Genomic DNA, 19,268 nt, shown 5'->3' on the forward strand with positions numbered 1-19,268 from the left:
TCAGTGTGTTAGGTATGTATTTTTGAGATGTTTAACAGTGGCACTGTGAATCTAACTTGTTTGATTTACTATCTTTTTCGAGGATTTTTACTCTGTTCTACGAACTATTCTACCTCATGGTGCCTCATTTCATGGACATCTTCTAACGCTTAATGTTACTTATGAGTCTACCAAAGATACCTTTACTGTAGAGGTAGGTTTACATTAAGCTTTGTGGCCATTTCGTATTGTCTTACTTTCACAACACTATTGATAAAGATGTATGAGTGACTATTCTAAAAGCTGGTAAACAAATTTAGAATAAAGACCTGAAATGAAAGGGAACTGATAGGGTGTAAACAGACATATAGGCAAATACATAATACAATATCAGGTGTTGGTGAGTATCATCTATACTAATAAAAGCCTAGGTGGCCCTCGTGCAACACCCTCACGTCATCACAAGATGGCCACCCCCATATCGTCACAAGATGGCCACCACAAGATGGCTGGCAGGGGAGGGCAGTTGTGGGCAATCAGGTCAGCAGGGGAGGGCAGTTGGGGGCAATTGGGCCGTCAGGGGAGGGCAGCTAGGGATGATCGGACCAGCAGGGGAGGGCAGTTGGGGGTGATCAAGCCAACAGGGGAGCAGTTAGGCGTCAATCAGGCCAGCAGGGGAGCGGTTAGGGGGTAATCAGGCTGGCAGGCAGAAGCAGTTAGGGGCAATCAGGCAGGCAGACAGGTGAGTGGTTAGGAGCCAGCAGTCTCAGATTGTGAGAGGGATGTCCAACTGCCGGTTTTGTGCCGAATTTCATGCAGCGGGCCTCTAGTTAAGAATAAAGGAGAATAAGCTGGTAGAGGTGATGGTTATTGCAGAACACTGTGGAGTCACTATAGAGGTAATCACATTTTATATAGAGATGGGCATGGCATGTCTGAGACTGTGGCATCTGAACATAGAATTGGATGAGGTGACAGAGCAAGCCCTTTCTGGAGAAGGACATTCCAAACAAAGGGCAGCAGGTACACAGGCCCTGAGATGGGGGTTTGCTTGGCTTGTTCGTGACAAGCAAGATGGCTGGAATGACAGTGAGAAAGGGAAAGAAAGAATGGAAGACCTGCTGTGGAAGAAGGGCTTGAGATTTTATTCCATGTGTGATGAGGAGGGTTGGAGGAGGGAATAGAACTTGTACTTAGAGCAGAAGGGAAGCCTCACAAGGGCAGGGATTCTTGTCTTTGGTTTTTTGCTGTTCTCGGCTTCTAGAACAGTACACGGTAGATGCTCACTAACAGTTGTTTAAATGAAGGAATAAATGCGTTACAACAAGTGTTTTATTTTACAGGCTCACAGTAATGAAACCATAGGGAGTGTCCGGTGGAAGATAGCCAAGCAGTTGTGCTGTCCTGTGGATAATATACAGATATTTACAAATGATAGTCTGGTAGGTTTAAATGAACTGTGGCCCTTTAGCCTGATACTAATACTATCCTCTTCCTTTTCCTCTCAGTAATTAAGGAACCTCTTTTTGCAGCTGACAGTAAATAAAGATCAAAAGCTACTCCACCAGCTGGGCTTTTCTGACGAACAGATCCTTACGGTGAAGACTTCTGGCAGCGGGACCCCATCCGGGAGCTCCGCAGATTCCTCCACCAGCTCCAGCAGCAGCAGCAGTGGGGTTTTTAGTTCATCATATGCCATGGAGCAGGTATTGAGTGATAAATCATTTCTATTTTAAAACAGGATTTTAATATATTTTTGTCTTCAGCCCATATAGATTTGGATGATTGTGTCCTTTCCTCTCAGACAAATCCTGACTCTTCAGAAATGTATCCCTGGGAAGCACTGGGCATCAACTGGGAGAAGATATACAATTTATCAATCTTCTGGACCACAGACTCTTCTGAGTCCTAAATCATTCTGCCTGGCCACTGCTGCTGCTCCTCTCATCCACCTCTGCATTGAGTCATTGATTTTCCCATTAGCAGTCACACATGCTGTGTTATTTCTGACATCTTAAAAAAAAGCTCTCTCTTCCCCCAGTTTCACCTTCAGTTCCTGCCCTATTCTCTGCTTCCCAGATCAGCAAAGCTTCTTGAAAGAGTTCTTTGAACTCTTTTGCTGTCCTCTTTTTATACTTCGGCCTCTCAATCCTCATCTTCTTGACCTTTCATCAGAGTTGGTACATGTGATCACTTCCCCTTGAAATATTTTCTTCACTTGGCTTCCAGGTCTTTGTGTGACTGTATGCTTTTAACTTAGCATAATCTTGCTAAGGATCCTTCTGATGATGCCGAAGGATCCTTCAGGGTTAGTATTAGTATTGTAGATTTTTTAAAATAACTAGACAGTACTTATATATATATATATATAGCAAGAATTTAAGAAATTTCATTCAGAAATGGTATTATGACAGTTAATTAGCAACAGAAACAGTGTATGTAGCATCTTCAAGTTGAATATGTTTATACTATTTCATATTTATTCTGAATTTATTAAAAATCTTCACCTACATAAATACATTTTTGGGATATCTAGTTTCTTATTCCTTCTAACTAGAAAATAGTACTTTAATCACATCTGAGTCTCTTCTATGCATTTATATTCTTTTCCTACCTTTAGAAAAATCACTTAGATTACATATATATCTATGTATTATGTGTGAGTGTTCATATATATATATATATATATAATATACCTACATATATTGATGTATGTGTATATATATATGACTTTCATTTTGCTTTTAAGTCATTCATTGCCTTGTTTCCTCCTGATGAGCTCTGGTCAGCTTTCAGTGGTGCCCACTCTCCGTTCTAGTAATTACACCTACCTTTGTTTTATCTCTCTTCCTCTGCCTACCATTGGGCACCTGAGCCCCCACCAGCAGGTGGGTATGAGAGGAGAGCCCAGGCAGTAAGCACACTAGAAGGTGGGAGATCCCCAACTGGTCACATGTGCGCTTCATGCAGATGAGCACTGTGCTCCCCTCCAGTTTCACAGTGACCAGGTTTCAGAACTAATATTTGTATTGTATGTTTGATTAAAAAAGAAAATTCTGTTGTGGATTTGTATTTATACTTGCCTTCTTTCCTCAGGAGAAATCCCTTCCTGGTGTTGTGATGGCACTTGTGTGTAATGTATTTGACATGCTTTACCAGCTTGCCAATCTAGAGGAGCCAAGGTAAATATAAATATAGGGAACCAAGAAACTTTTCCCTTGAAATGTATTTACTTTACATCTCATACTAAATGACTGTTATTGAAACTGTGACTTATCTGAAAAAATTTCAAATTTGAAAAATTTCAGGATAACTCTACGAGTACGAAAGCTTCTGCTCTTAATACCCACTGATCCAGCCATTCAGGAAGCCCTTGACCAACTGGATTCTTTAGGAAGAAAGGTATGGGTTTCTAGGGGGGGTTAATTAACTGGCATGGAATTTTATATCATGATTGAGTGAAAATACAACACCAAATCACACTACAATTATTTGATATCATCTTTTTCTTAATGCTTTTTCTTCTTTTGAAAAATACTTGCTCTATAAATGGAAATCAGGGCTTCATGTTGGCTTTTAAAGTATCTAGGTGGAGTGAAAAATTATGTCAGATTTTAAAACTAGAAGAGTCTTTAATGGCATCTACTTCACCTTCATGATATATGTTAGGAAACCAAAGCCCAGAGAGAATGGAGTATCTTGTCCAGAACTAGACTCTAGCTCTGATTCTCCTCTCATGATGCCTCTCTGATTATGATTGGGTTATCTTTTCAGTTTCTCACTATTTTTTTTTTTTTTTTTTTAAACATATTTTATTGATTTTTTACAGAGAGGAAGGAAGAGTGATAGATAGTCAGAAACATCGATGAGAGAGAAACATCGACCAGCTGCCTCCTGCACACCTCCCACTGGGGATGTGCCCGCAACCAAGTTACATGCCCTTGACCGGAATCGAACCTGGGACCCTTCAGTCCGCAGGCTGACGCTCTATCCACTGAGCCAAACCGGTTTTGGCAGTTTCTCACTATTGATATATAAAATTCATTTTATTTAGTTTTTAGGATATCGTTCCTTTATGTATATACTAGAGGCCCGTTGCACGAAATTTGTGCACAGGTCGGGGGGGGCGGTGTCCCTCAGCCCAGCCTGCACCCTTTACAATCTGGGACCCCTCAAGGGATGTCCGACTGCCCATTTAGGCCCGATCCCGGTAGGGCAGTCGGACATCCCTCTCACAATCCAGGATTGCTGGCTCCCAACTGCTCGCCTGCCTGCCTTCCTCATTGCCCCTAATCGCTTCTGCCTGCCAGCCTGATCACCCCCTAACCACTCCCCTGCCAGCCTGATTGATGCCTAACTGCTCCCCTGCCAGCCTGATTGCCCCTAACTGCCCTCCCCTGCAGGACTGGTTACCCCCAACTGCCCTCCCCTGCAGGCCTGGTCCCCCCCAACTGCTCTCCCCTGCAGGCCTGGGTCCCCCCCAACTGCCCTTCCCTGCAGGCCTGGTCGCCCCCAACTTCCCTCCTCTGCCGGCCTGGTCACCCCTAACTGCCCTCCCCTGCAGGCTTGATCACCCACAACTGCCCTCCCTTGCAGTCCTGGTCCCTCCCATCTTGTGGTGGCCATCTTGTGCCCACATGGGGGCAGCCATCTGTGTGTTGGAGTGATGGTCAATTTGCATATCATTCTTTTAATTAGATAGGATTGAAATTGTGTTTAATCCATAACATTGTTTATGTTCTCAGAATAAATTAATTTATAACAAAGTTGTTAGAATTAAGTTATGAATTTTATATTTCAGTGGTTGACATTTAGATCAACTTAATCTTGTCATATTTGGCTTATCTATTAGCTTGAGGAAGGACAGAACTAATGTAATAAAACATATCACTAGTACTAGTTCAAAAAATTCTCAAAACTACCACTTTGCAATCTTATAATTTCATTATCAGTATTTAGAGATACAAGTTTTAAAAACACAAAAACAAATTAAGATGATTTTGTTGATGTTGTTTAAAATAGGATTGTCATGCTTGTTGAGCATGTACTTTGTGAGATAGAATTTGGTGTCTTATTAATAACTGTAGAGTGATTAAGAGAGATTAAGTTTTAGAAAATGTCATTGGTGTGGATTATATTTAAAAGGAAAAGACTATCAGAATGTGTACAGATATCTGTTTCTTTTAAATTTGTGCTTTTAAGACATACATTCTCTTTTTCATTCTCTTAACTTAGAAAACATTGCTGTCTGAAACAAGCTCTCAGTCTTCAAAATCTCCATCCCTCTCTTCAAAGCAGCAGCACCAGCCAAGCGCCAGCTCAATTCTAGAGAGTCTCTTTCGATCTTTTGCTCCAGGAATGTCCACCTTCAGAGTGCTGTATAACTTAGAAGTAAGAAACCTATTTCTTTTCACTTTATTTTGGTTTGTAGAATCATGCTTTCCGATGACAGAAATACGTTAACAGGTTTGCTCTGTTAAAACTTAGTTTTTAAAAAGTACAAAATAGAATATAAATTGAAATATTTTGGTTTTTGCCTTTGTAAATGCTCAATTTTTTTTCAGTTCATACCTTATGTGCATTGTTATACTTGCAAAATAGCTTCTAAATAATTAGGAAGCCTTATCTATTAAAATGTGTCATTATCTTCCTCTAGAAGTTCTATAAGTATGTGTAATGTCAATTATTAATCCTGAGCCTTCTTGCTATTAAATGCATTTTATTTTAAAAAAACCAATTGTGATTGTTGACATTAATGCAACTTTATGAGGAATTTGTCAGAAGACATGTTAACATTATTATTTCAAGGTTAGAAAAAAAGCCATTGGAAGAATTTGAGCAAAAGAATATTTTTATTACCCTCCTCCTCCAAGTATATTTAGTTCAGGGAACATTTACGAATTACTTACCATCTACAAGTTATTGTGATAGTTAGGGGGTCAGAGTTGGAAAGACAAGATATTTGCTCCCAGGTCTTATGAGTAAGACATAGGAAGAGGCTGGATATGCTGAGGCTTGAAAGTCAAGCATTAACAAAGCGATGTGGGAGAGTGACCAGGTGGAAACAGTCTTGCTCCTGGAGGATCGGGGATCGGACCCTTGTGCATGTTGGGTCTGGAGAAAATAAAGCCCTAGATCATTGTTGCGACCCACAGGTTGAGAACCGCTGCTGATGTAGGGCCTAAGACCATCGGAAAACACAGATATTTACATTATGATTCATTAACAGTAGCAAAATTACAGTTATGAAGTAGCATCGAAAATAATTTTATGGTTGGGGGTCACCACAACATGAGGAACTGCATTAAAGGGTCGTGGCATTAAAAAGGTTGAGAACCACTGCCCTAGATGATCTTGCTTTGACCTAGGAAATTATATCCAGGCAGTTCGTTATTAAAGAATCCATAGCAATACCTAAGCAGCCTTAATTATCAAATTAATGTTATCTTGAGTAGATTTTGAATGATGATAAAGCATAATTACTAATGGGTACCTGGTTGGACATTTTTTCCAACTTTTATTTCATTTGACAATCTAATATGGAGTATATAATTAGATTCATTCATTTTATGGTCTACTTGTTGCTTATATGTCCAAACTGTACTAACATTTCACATTTGCCTTAAAATAATTACTCTTGTCAAAAGATGTGTTGGATTTAAAAGTAGAAAATACTTCGTGAATATTCTAAAAATAAAACATATCTTTATATGATGTGGACTTTTAAAATAGGTAGACTACCCCAAAACAGAAAATTGCTTAGAAATTCTTGGCCAATTTAAGCTTATAAATTTTGAACTTTCCACTGCTGCCAGATTTGTCTTCTGCTTTTGAATGATTGTCTCAAAAAAGTTAGGGTGTAAATCTTAACACCCACATTTGAGAGCACCTAGAAAATGAAAATGGTCCAACAATGGGTCTAGCTTGTCATCAACTACCTAGATGGCATTATCTTAGAACCAAAGGACTCAGTATTAAAATACCTCCAGTACAATTCTAGGACTTCTGTTAACTGAGAATTCCTTTGGTAGGTTTTCTTTTGCTTTAGACAACACAAAACGTTTAGAAAACATAACACTCCCAAAAGCACTTACTTTTACTATTACCTGAAAGATTCAGTTCCTCCCATTTTGACCTTTAACTTAAGTTTGCCTACTAAGAAACTTCTGATTGGATCTTCCAAATACCCATTGCTTTGGAGAAACACATTGTTTCCACTGAATTATTGTCCATTAAGCATGGGGAGTCTGTGCATGTGACTGTCAGCACTCACTCATAGAGGCATTAGAGTCACAGAGAATTTCCATTTTCCTATGTAAGGCACATGAATCAGGGCTGACGAAACTGTTTCCCAAAGAGCAACTCAGGAGGAAAGCATTTTAAATAAAAAATCTCACATTAAAAATCTAAGCTCACAGAACCCCATAGGTTCATAGGAGCAGATTATTTTTTTAGAATAGAAAAGGATCTTGAATTACATCTAGTTTAAAACCTTGAAAAATTGAGAAAATGAGTCTTTATTTAAAATTTTTAAATTATAATAACTAAGCCAGCTCTTTATGTTTTGTGCCTTGTGCTTATGCTAAGCACCTTAAGCTTTCGTTATTTTATTTAATCCAAACAATCCTCTGGTAAAGGTAATTATTATCCCAGTTTAGCTGATGAGAAAACTGAGGCAAAAGGAAAACTTAGATGCCTGAGATGATTTCTGTGAAACAATTCTCTCGTCATACCAAAATATTCAGTTAAGCTTTTCTTTAGGTAGGTATAGCAGTGTTATAAAAGTGAGATACATCTGGATTTAAATTCTAACCATGTGACCTTGGATGGGAGGTCAGTAAACCTCTCAGGTCACAGCCTTTACCTATAAAGTTAAATATGTACATATGCCATGCATAGTGAGATGAGATAATGCATGTTAAGTACCTCAGCTTATACCTAGAAGCTCAATAAGTAGGAAGAAGTTAGAGTAATTAGTGGGGACTCATCTAGCACTTTTAGTAAATGGGGTGTTTTATAAAACTTAACATACACTTTTTTAAAAAATACCATTTTTTAAAATTAATTTTAGAGAGGAAGGGAGAGGGAGAGAGAGATAGAAACATCAATGATGAGAGAGAATCATTGATTGGTTGCCACACTGGGCATTGAGCCCACAACCCAGGCATGTGCCCTGACCAGGAATTGAACCCATGACCTCCTGGTTCATAGGTCGATGCTCAACCACTGAACTATACCAGCCAGGCTTAACTTACATACCTTTTAAAGAACATATCTAGCATATCATCTGTTCTTATCTAAGCCTGAGAGATAGAGACATTCACATTTGCTGGTTTCTTGCTAAGTAAATAGAACTTGGAAAATGTGATTATTTATTTGTGAAACATCAGCCTCCTTATACTTCCAGGTGGAAAAATGGCATGCAGCATTTAAAGAGATTGTGACTTGAGTAGTCTGATTATTTTATTTAGTAAAAGAATTCTTTCTGCTGGAAAAGTTGGGATGATTAATTGTGCTCATTTATTTCCAAGGTCCTAAGCTCCAAACTCATGCCAACAGCTGATGATGACATGGCAAGAAACTGTGCAAAATCCTTCTGTGAGAACTTCCTCAAAGCAGGAGGTTTGAGGTTAGTGTCCCAATATAATGTTACATGAATTGCAGAAAATGATTCTATTATTTTGATTAACTTCTCTTGCCAAGCCTGGCTTATTCCTACAAGGTATTATGTGAAGCATTATGAGATTTATAATAAGAAGGAATGATGTCTCAGCCTTTGGAATATTTTAATTTATTTTATGATTTTTGATTATTTGGAAAACTTAGAGAAGCACGTCTCTTTCCTCTCTAGTAGTGGGGGATTATCAGGAAGAGGAAAGAAGTGGCTAAACCAGTTTCTGTTAATTCCCACATCCGTTTATGCTAAGGTGAATTTGATTCCCAGTAGTCCATGTGTGGAAGGCATTAGTTCTGAGGATGCAAAGATAAATTAGGTATTATTCCTGCCCTTAAGAGGCTCATGGTTTAACAGTTATTATAACTATTAATACAGAAGCTTATAAAAATCACTTTGGTGGAATGGAGGTTAGGAAAGAAACTAGTGGTTAAATTGGCTAAATTTGGTTGGGGTCATAAGATTAGGAAATGCTTCACTGAAAGTGACATTTGAGCTGGGAGTTGTGAAACAAGTAGTCAGAGTAGTCATTCCCTAGGTAAACAAGGAGGGCAGGGGCACGCTGAGCCAGAGGTGGGGGGCAGAGAATGAATGAAGCACTAAAGTACATGGCCCCTCCTGGGAATATAGTTGCCAGGTGAGGCTAGTGCCAAGGATAAGGGAGAGAAATAAGTAAAGAAGGGTCACATTGAGGAATCCCAACATTGTATTGTAGACCATGGAAAAACAGGAAGTTTATAAGCCAGGAATTACCTATAACAGTTACTCTGCCTGCATTGGAGAAAAATGGAAGTAGGAAAAACCAAGTTCAGGGAGAACTGTTCAGAGCTGTGACAGTGCTTGAGAGAAGAGACAACAGGTTCTAAATTTAGGGCGGTGTTAGAATGACATTTATGTGTTATAATAGGCAAGTCTTTATGACTAGATATATGACTACAGTAGGAACATTTATAGAATGACCCTATGATTGCTGCTTGAGAAAGAGGATAAATGGTGAATCTCTAGTCCTTATGGGAAATAACCATGGAAGGAGATGGAGGAAACAGAGGAAGTCAAGAGAAGTTAATTTGATTGCATATGAGATCCCTATGAGTCATGTGAAGTGGATGGTTTGGATAGGATGCTCTCGAGAGAAGTGGAGAATGGCACTAGAGATTTGGGGGAGCCATCAGTGTGTAATTGCAGCCATTGGGGCATAAGCAGTTGGCAGAGCTGAGTGGCAGGGATAAGTCTAGGAAGTAGAATCTGTAAGTGGATGTCTCTGCTTTACCGTGAGTGACCTAAAGGGGGTGACAGTACTTTGATGGGAAGGATAAGATAAAAGTTGACTTTTTTTGTTTTGGTTTTAACTTGTAGAAGATTTGATTCTCTTGTAGGCAGACCAGAAGGGGCTGATGAAAAAGAGAAGAATAAAGATGAAAAGGGGATGATCAGTTGAGGGGCTGTGTTCTGCAGTTGAAAGGAGATTTGCGTTAGGAAGAAGTAGGCATGCCATTTCTTCCAGGCGTGAAAACAAACTTGAAGATAGTTAAAGAAAGTTATGTTCAGAGGCCCTGAGGGGAAGAGAAATTGGGTGAGACCATGGAGAGATAAAGGGGTGGAGAACTAGAGAGAGCTGAAGGAATTCCCAAGCATGTGGAAGGCCGATTGCACACATAATTTTATTCTTCAGTATTGTAGAGATGTTCTTGCAACAGCTTAATTCAGTTTATTCGGCCAATTACAGATCTATGGTAATAAAGGCATTTTACTTCCAGTTTATTCTTGTATGTCAGTTAATTTATGTGCCAGGCATTTTTCTAAGCAATGAACAGAGCAGCAAGTAGATTAGACCAAAACCCATATCCTCATGAAGCTTACTGTCTAGAGGGGGAAACAGACAATAAAGGCAGAAGCAAAGTAACTGTATGTCAGGTGGTTATAAGAGCTGTAGAGAAAAGTAAGACAAGAAGGGATGGAGGGAATGGTCTGGGAAAGCTTTACTTGACGGGGTAGACATTTTACAGACAAGATGGAGGCATAGAGCGAGACCGTGATCTGCTGGGGAAAGATGTCTACAGGAGCAGCCACTGCCCTTAGTGGGACCCACCTGATGTCTGCGGAGACCAGCAGGAGGCCAGTGTGTTTGGGGCAGAGTGAGGCAGGCAGCAGAGGGGACATGAGATTACAGACATAGGTCAGGTTATCTAGGATTTTATAGGCTACTGTGAAAATTGCCTTTTTTATCTGTAGAAAATAGGAAGCCTTTGGAGGATTTGTACAGAGGGGGAGTGTCATGATCTGACTTAATCTTGAAAGGATATCTCTGGTTGATCTCTTGAGACTATATTTTGGAGGTGGAGTATTAAGAATGGAAGCAGGAAGAACAATTGGGAAGCTTCTGTAGTAATACAGGTTGGAGTGCCATGAAAAAACAAGCTTATTCAATACACCAACTCTGGGTATATTTTTGAATTGTTAGTTCACATTAGTGAGCTCAGGCCAGTTTAGCAAGAAGGGAACTATGCAAACACTCCGTGTTGGAGATCCTTCTTTGACTTCAAAGAGTCTAATTCTAAATGGATGAGAAGAGTTGTAGGTATCATAAGAAGTCATTGGGATAGAGATTTGTATGGTTCATTTTATATGTAAGGATCTTGTAGAAATTTTGAGTGATGGATAACTAAATTAGCAATTAAATTACAGAAATTTTCTTATGAAAGAAATAGAAGTCTTTAATATCCTGTCTTATTTCTGTTTTTTGAAGTTTGGTTGTAAATGTCATGCAGAGGGACTCCATCCCATCAGAAGTCGACTATGAAACAAGGCAGGGAGTTTATTCTATCTGTCTACAACTCGCAAGGTATGTCAGTATGTTGTGTTAGTCTCACAAGGCAATACTCGACTTTACTTTTCTCACCGATTCAATCATTTTAAGTAGTATGAAATGAGTTTGAATAAGTCTATCTTTTTATTTCCTTTTAAGATTTTTACTTGTTGGACAGACAATGCCCACGTTATTAGATGAAGACATTGCCAAAGATGGTATAGAGGCACTTTCTTCTCGCCCATTCCGAAATGTTAGCCGGCAGACCAGCAGGCAGATGTCCCTATGTGGTACCCCAGAAAAGTCATCCTACCGACAGTTGTCAGTGTCTGATAGGTCTTCTATTAGGGTGGAGGAAATCATCCCTGCTGCACGAGTTGCAATACAAGTAAGTGATTTCTGTATTCAAGAATTATTAAGTACCTCCTGTTTAGAAACAACTGGTTGAGGGGAAGGACCATTCGGATATCCTATATAATGAAAGGGTAATATGCAAATTGACGAATGGTGGAACGACAGGTCACTATGACGCGCACTGATTGCGGGGAGTGGGCCTAAGCCATCAGTCAGACATCCCCTGAGAGCTCCCAGACTGCTAAAGGGCACAGGCCGGGCTGAGGGCCCATCCCCCCCCCCAGTGCACAGATGTCATGCACCAGGCCTCTAGTATTGAATATTGACATGAATATTAGCTTAAAGGAATTTATGATAAGAAAGAGACCACTCATGTGGAAATACTGTAATTCAAGGTAGAAAATGTCAAGTGTTATAAGAAAACTACAAAGGCAAAACATTCTATGGGCCTTCAGAGGAAGTGGAATAATTACCTTCACCTGTGGCCATCATGGATGATTTTATGTAGGAGGTGGCATTTAAGGTAGGCCTTGAAGAATAGATTAGGATTAGATATGTAGAGCAAAGTATAGAGAGTTGGAGAGAGGAGAGTCGTTCAAGAAAAAAGGAGGGCGTGAGCAAAGTTAGAGAAAACCAGAGCCTTATGGGGGGCGGGGAGAGAGGTCACATGGCAGTTCACACAGGCCAAAATGCATTGTGGGGCAGGGGGGAAATGGTGAAAACCAAACAGTTGCCAGGTAATTTAAAGCCAGAGCGTGGAGATCATAGTCTTTGTTTACAGGTAGCAGAGAGATATTGAAAGTCTTTGAATAGCATGGAAGCATTAAAAAGGTGGTCCTCTAGGTGATCTTGGGGGGAAAGAATCTCACAAACTGAGACAAGTAAGGTCATAGTAGCCAATGGAATCTGTTCCAGTACTGCCTTTTCTCACAACAAACACTCTTTCCATACTTCTTTAGACAATGGAAGTAAATGATTTCACTTCCACTGTGGCTTGTTTCATGAGACTGTCGTGGGCTGCTGCTGCAGGACGACTTGACCTCGTTGGGAGTAGCCAACCAATAAAAGAAAGTAATTCTCTGTTTCCTGCTGGAATTCGAAACAGGCTCAGCAGTTCAGGTACTGTTAAAAAGGCTAAAGTAATTAGAGCATTGGGCAAGAAATAGCTGTCAGAATCATCTCTGTATAGGTTGCACATTCCTATATGTATGTCATACTTCATTTAAGAAAAATAATAAACACAGAGTTAGTGGGGACACCAAATCAAACAGTTTTTATCTTGCTCAGTGTAAAATGTCATGAGGCCAGTAACTGTATCTGTAATAAAAATTTATCTAGGATTCCTACATGGAAAAATCATTTTCTTGGTTCAGCCACTTATTTATTAGACCTTTATAAGTAGCTTTACTTTTCAGCTTCATTTGGTTTCCCTGTTCAATCTATGAATTTGTGTATACCTCAGTATTGAAAAAAATTTAAGATGTGTGACATACATATAATAAAGTGCAGAAATGTTAACAGGATTTTTACATATTATTATAACCCATCTACATCACGATAAGGAGCATTTTTAACATCCCAGAAAGACTTCCTCATGGCTCCAAAATTGCGCTATTCTATCACCTGAAATTAGTTTGCCCCATAAACTATGTATAAAACAGTCAGGGTCATATAAAGTGATTAAGTCTCTCTTATTTCTTAGACCAAAGTATCTTCTTGAACTATTTAATTTCACTTGAGGATTCTGGGGAACACATTAAAAGGCTATTAGAAGATCCACTGGTCCTGTAGGACCATAGTAACCTTCTGCTTGCCCCTCTCCAGGAAGCAACTGCAGCTCTGGAAGTGAAGGAGAGCCAGTCGCCCTGCACGCCGGCATCTGTGTGCGCCAGCAGTCCGTGTCCACCAAAGACTCCCTGATTGCTGGAGAGGCTCTGTCTCTCCTGGTTACCTGCCTACAGCTTCGGAGCCAACAACTGGGTATGCAGGAGGCTTGCTTGTGATTCCTCTCCTTTAGGGAAAGGCCAGGCTTCTGTTGGGAATTACTTACATGCCTTTATAGATATAAGGTCATGTTACAGAAATGAAGAGGGGGCACATTGGCATGTGGAATAGGCAAGAATAGTGCTAGATTTGAGCAAGCATTTATTGAGCACCTTCTATATATAAGGTTCCCTAGTGAGTGTTATAAAAAGCAGTATGTTTGCCCTCCAGGAGCTTACTGTCAAGTTGGGGAATTAAAACAACCCAAGATATAGTTCATAAACTATAGAATTAGAATTATATATCAATAATGACTTCACTTAAAAATTATGAAATTTAAGACTTGCCCTTTTAACTTTATTGTTGGCTCTAGCAAAGTGGGGCTGTTATGAATCATACTTTTTGTATTAGAACATTCAAGGTTCGGTCCTACATCACTGTGGGCTCATCCATTTTCACAGCTTTCAATTTCTACTATATGCTGGTACCTAAATTTGGATCTCCAGCCTGGACTATATCCCTGACATTTCCACTTGGAACTCCAATAGGCTTTCCAGACTAAGCATGTCCAGAACTGAACTATCGATCTGGCCCATATCAGCCGAGAGTTTTCCCAACTTAATTATTCAGCAGTTTTGCTCTGGCCAAAACCTTGGAGTCATCCTCAATTTTTTTTTTCACACCCCACTTCGAAGCTGTCCGCACATCCTCCTTTAAACTATATCTTGATTCTACACTATTATTACCCTCTGATCTGCCATCATCTCTTACTTGAATCACAGCCATTGTGCCCTAACTAATCTCCCTGCTTCTACCCTTACAGTTCATTCTCCACACAGTAAGCAGAGTGGACCTTCTTAAATATAAGTTAGATCCTATCACTCCTCTGTTTAAAACTTTGCAGTGGCTTCTCAGTTCACCCTGAGTAAAAGCCAAATCTTTACTAAGGCCTTCAAGGCCAGACACAATCTACCTGCTTGATACCTGTGTGCCTTCACCTTCTCCAACTCTCCTCCTCACTGACTGTACTACTTCAACCACCCTGGCACATTCCTGCCTTAGGGCCCTTGCACTGGCTGCTCCCTCTTCCTGGTATCTTCTTTGGCCATCTATCTACATCACTCTCTCTTCCTCATTTCCTACAAGTCCTTGCTTAATGTTGCTTTTTCAGTGAGACATTCTCTGACTACCTTTTAGAGAAATCACAACACTCCCCTCAAACTCCAGCACTACCTAAAACCCTCACCTTATTTTTTGCTCTGTCAGTTATCATTTTATAACAAATAATACAGTTGATTTACTTGTCATGTTGTCCTCACCCCCTCCACAACTAGGCTGTTAGCTCCATCAGGACAGATTCTTGTCCATTTTGTTCTCTACTGAATCTCCAGCACCCAAACACTTCCCAGTGCATAGTAGGCCCTCAATAAATATTTATTTATTCAGGGATAAAGTCTTAAAGTTTCACTTTTAAACATTGTGCCAATACATAGGGGCTCTATTCTTCACTGTTATTACTGATTCAGGCTGCCTGTTATATAGATGTGATCATTATGTATTTACTGTACCACCTAAGTTCATTATATAAGACAAACATATAGAAAAGGTTAGAGATTTGTCACATTGCAATGGTATTCCAAAGTATTTACTTTGACAAGAACGCTTTTGAAGGTTTATATATGAGAAGTGTGAATCATGACATACTTTTGAACATAGGCCATAATAGTACTTAGTTCAATTTTTCTACAGTTGTTTAATTTTAGAGGTATCCTAATATATATAAAAACCCAGGGTCTGTAACAACCGACCGAAGGCTCGACCAACCGGATTGCCGTGGTGACCCAGCACTGACTGCCGCCAGTGCGGGCGCAGCTACCCAGCACTTACTGCCGAGGGGACTGTGGATCAGGCTGGAGAGAGGCCTGGACAGAGAGGCAGGGTCTAATCCACAGCCTCCATGGCAGCTGTTGATCAGCCGTTGCCTCTCTGTTTCTCTCCGGGCTTTGCCAGCAGTCGCGCCTCTGTTTCTCTCTGGGCCTCCATGGAGGATGCTGATTAGCCCCGCCTCTCTGATCAGGCCCAGAGATAGGCCCAAAGACGCTGACGGCATAGAAACTGACCAGTCAGAACCAAATCTGGGTGAACTGTGAGGAGCCAATTGCTGCCTAGGAGGTGGAGCTTTTGACACTGACTGGCATAGAAGCCAACCAGTCAGAACCAAATCTGGGTCAACTGTGAGGAGCCAATGGCTGCCTAGGAGGTGGAGCTTTTGACGCTGACTGGCATAGAAACCGACCAATCGGAACCAAATTGGCCCGCAGGGGAGAGCAGTTGGGGGCGAGATCAGGCCGGCAGGGGAGGGCAGTTGGGGCAACCAGGCCGTCAGGGGAGGGCAGTTAGGGGTGATCAGGCAGGCAGGGGAGGGCAGTTGGGGGCAAGATCAGGCCGGCAGGGGTGAATAGTTGGGGGCGAGATTAGGCTGGCAGTGAAGGGCCATTGAGGGTGAGATCAGGCTGGCAAGGAGGGCAGTTGGGGGCAAGATCAGGCTGGCAGGGGAGGGCAGTTGGGGGCAACCAGGCCAGTAGGGGAGGGTAGTTGGGGGCGAGATCAGATCAGCAGGGGAGGGCAGTTAGGGGAGATCAGGCAGGCAGAGGCAGTTGCGGGCAAGATCAGGCTGGCAGGGGAGGGCAGTTAGGGGTGATCAGGCAAGCAGGCAGAGACAGTTAGGGGTGATCAGGCAGGCAGAGAGGTTAGGGGTGATCAGGTAGGCAGGCTGAGGGGTTAGGGGCAATCAGGCAGGCAGGCAGAGGGGTTAGGGGCAATCAGGCAGGCAGGCAGGTGAGTGGTTAGGAGCCAGCGGTCCCAGATTGCAAGGGGGATGTCCAATTGGGGAGGGTGCAGGCTGGGCTGAGGGAACACCCCCTCCGTGCACGAATTTCATGCACCGGGCCACTAATTTTCAAAGAAAAATATATAACTTCTCTTCCAGCTTCTTTATCATTATTTAAGTTTGTGGTAGGGTATATTTTATAGTTTACAAGTATTGCTAGTTTATCAACACAAGACATATTTATTCTGTGACTGGTATGTGCAAGGCATTGTACTAAAATGTGAAGGTATAAAAATGACCAAGATGATCCTGCTCAGGAGAAACCAAGTTGGCGGCATAGGTAAACACCTAAACTGCTGCCTCGCACAACAATTTTAAAACTACAACTAAAGGACAAAACGGACATCATCCAGAACCACAGGAAGGCTGGCTGAGTGGAAATTCTACAACTAGAAGGAAAGAGAAAAGCACACTGAGACTCAGAGGAGCTGCAGAAGGCAGAGGTATGGAGGCCCACGCACGGAGAGGGCTGGCAACTGAGTATGTGGCTGGCTTTCTCAATCCGGAGGGAGACAAAAGTTCCTGACTGCTCTGAACTCCAGTTCTGGGCGAGACTCTGGGGACCCAGACTCATTTGGGAAGAAACTGGACTGTCTGGCAGTGGGGGGAACTTGAGGGCGGCTTTCTCTCAGAGGTGCTTGCAGCGATTACCACGGGACATTGAGACACGGGCCTATCAGGGCAGGGCTGACGGGAAGCCATTGCTGTCTGCTCCGCACTGAGAGTCCACCCCATCTAAGCTGAGCGCAGAGGCTTTTGCATGTCTTGTCTCATAAGGGTGTCTCCAGCACAGAAGTTCTCCAAGCGTAGACACAGCTGATCCTCACAGCCAGTTGGCCTGGAGGTCAATTCCTCCCAGTGATACCAACAACAATCAAGGCTTAACTACAACAAGACTCTGCACACAGCCCACAAAGGGGTGCACCAAGAGTGTCCACCTCAGGTAACTGGGGAGGCTGAGCCACTGGGCCCTACAGGACATCTAGCACACAAAGCCACTCTTATCAACTCAGGGAAGCATCGAAAATGCGGAGACAAAGAAACAGGTCACAAATGAAAGAAATGGAGGAAGGCAAACGATTGGATATAGAGTTCAAAACCACGGTTATAAGGTTTTCCAATAATTTTCTAAAAAAGGCTGATAAATTTAATGAGACCCTCGAGGCTATGAAAAAGGACCAACTAGAAATTAAGCATACACTGACTGAAATAAAAAATAATATACAGAGATCTAACAGCAGACTAGAGGATCACAAGAATCAAGTCAAAGATTTGAAATACAAAGAAGCAAAAAGCACCCAACCGGAAAAGAAAAAAGAATCCAAAAATATGGAGATAATGTAAGGAGCCTCTGGGACAACTTCAAGTGTACCAACATCCGAATTATAGGGGTGCCAGAAGAAGAGAGAGAGCAAGATACTGAAAACCTATTTGAAGAAATAATGACAGAAAACTTCCCCCACCTGGTGAAAGAAATAGACTTACAAGTCGAGGAAGCACACAGAACCCTAAACAAGAGGAATCCAAAGAGGACCACACCAAGACACATCATAATTAAAATGCCAAGAGCAAAAAACAAAGGGAGAATATTAAAAGCAGCAAGAGAAAAACAGTTAATTACCTACAAGGGAGCACCCATATGACTGTCAGCTGATTTCTCAACAGAAACTATGCAGGCCAGATGGGAGTGGCAATAAATATTCAAAGTGATGAATAGCAAGAACCTACAACCAAGATTACTCTACCCAGCAAAGCTATCATTCAGAATTGAAGGGCAGATAAAGAGCTTCACAGATAAGAAAAAGCTAAAGGAGTTCATCACCACCAAACCAGTATTATATGAAATGCTGAAAGGTGTTCTTAAAGAAGAGGAAGAAGAAGAAAAAAGTAAAGATAAAAATTATGAACAACAAATACATATCTATCAACAAGTGAATCTAAAAATCAAGTGAATAAAAAATCTGATGAACAGAATAAACTGGTGAATATAATAGAATCAGGGGCATTGAAAAGGAGTGGACTAACAATCCTCGGGCGGGAAAGGAGTGGGGGGGGTGCGGGAAGAGACTGGACAAAAATCGTACATCTGTGGATGAGGACAGTGGGGGGTGGTGGTAAGGGCAGAGGGTGGGATGGGAACCAGGTGGAGATGAGCTATGGGGGGAAAAAAGAGGAACATCTGTAATAATCTGAACAATAAAGATTTATTTAAAAAAAAATAAAAAGAACTGAACCAAAAAAAAACCAAAAAGATGATCCTGCTCACAGGCATTTGAGGCAGTTGTCCAAGGTTCAGAATTCGATTCCATGTAGAAGAGATGAATTTCTGTTACAGTTAAGCTTAAGAAATTATTCAGAATTTATGAAATTTTGAAAATATATTTCCTAACTTAATGTTCCCTTTACCCCCAATTCTCCTTATTCTTATCATTAGCATCTTTTTATAACTTGCCCTGTGTTGCTGATTTTATCATCGATATTCTGCTTGGATCGCCAAGTGCTGAGGTAAGGATTGTTTACATTAATTCATAAAAAACCCGTTTGGTCCTCTTCTGTCTTTGGCTCTCTGGGTACCTGTAACA

At 41.2% G+C, this 19,268-nt stretch overlaps 1 protein-coding gene across 2 annotated transcripts in view; it reads left to right on the forward strand.

Moving 5' to 3' along the window:
• The window catches only part of USP24 (ubiquitin specific peptidase 24), a 129,079-nt gene that overhangs the window by 67,655 nt on the left and 42,156 nt on the right, over nucleotides 1-19,268 (forward strand). For both annotated transcript variants that reach the window (XM_080654491.1, XM_080654490.1), the window contains exons 26-37: nucleotides 83-193; nucleotides 1,323-1,421; nucleotides 1,512-1,685; nucleotides 3,076-3,161; nucleotides 3,288-3,381; nucleotides 5,215-5,370; nucleotides 8,511-8,608; nucleotides 11,400-11,495; nucleotides 11,619-11,847; nucleotides 12,773-12,932; nucleotides 13,638-13,793; nucleotides 19,121-19,191. In XM_080654491.1, coding sequence (XP_080510617.1) covers nucleotides 83-193; nucleotides 1,323-1,421; nucleotides 1,512-1,685; nucleotides 3,076-3,161; nucleotides 3,288-3,381; nucleotides 5,215-5,370; nucleotides 8,511-8,608; nucleotides 11,400-11,495; nucleotides 11,619-11,847; nucleotides 12,773-12,932; nucleotides 13,638-13,793; nucleotides 19,121-19,191 — 1,530 coding nt within the window. The remainder of the gene's footprint in view (nucleotides 1-82; nucleotides 194-1,322; nucleotides 1,422-1,511; nucleotides 1,686-3,075; nucleotides 3,162-3,287; nucleotides 3,382-5,214; nucleotides 5,371-8,510; nucleotides 8,609-11,399; nucleotides 11,496-11,618; nucleotides 11,848-12,772; nucleotides 12,933-13,637; nucleotides 13,794-19,120; nucleotides 19,192-19,268) is intronic.

This window comes from Plecotus auritus (genome assembly GCF_963455305.1).
Source record: "Plecotus auritus genome assembly, chromosome: 2".
Taxonomy (NCBI): Eukaryota; Metazoa; Chordata; class Mammalia; order Chiroptera; family Vespertilionidae; genus Plecotus; species Plecotus auritus.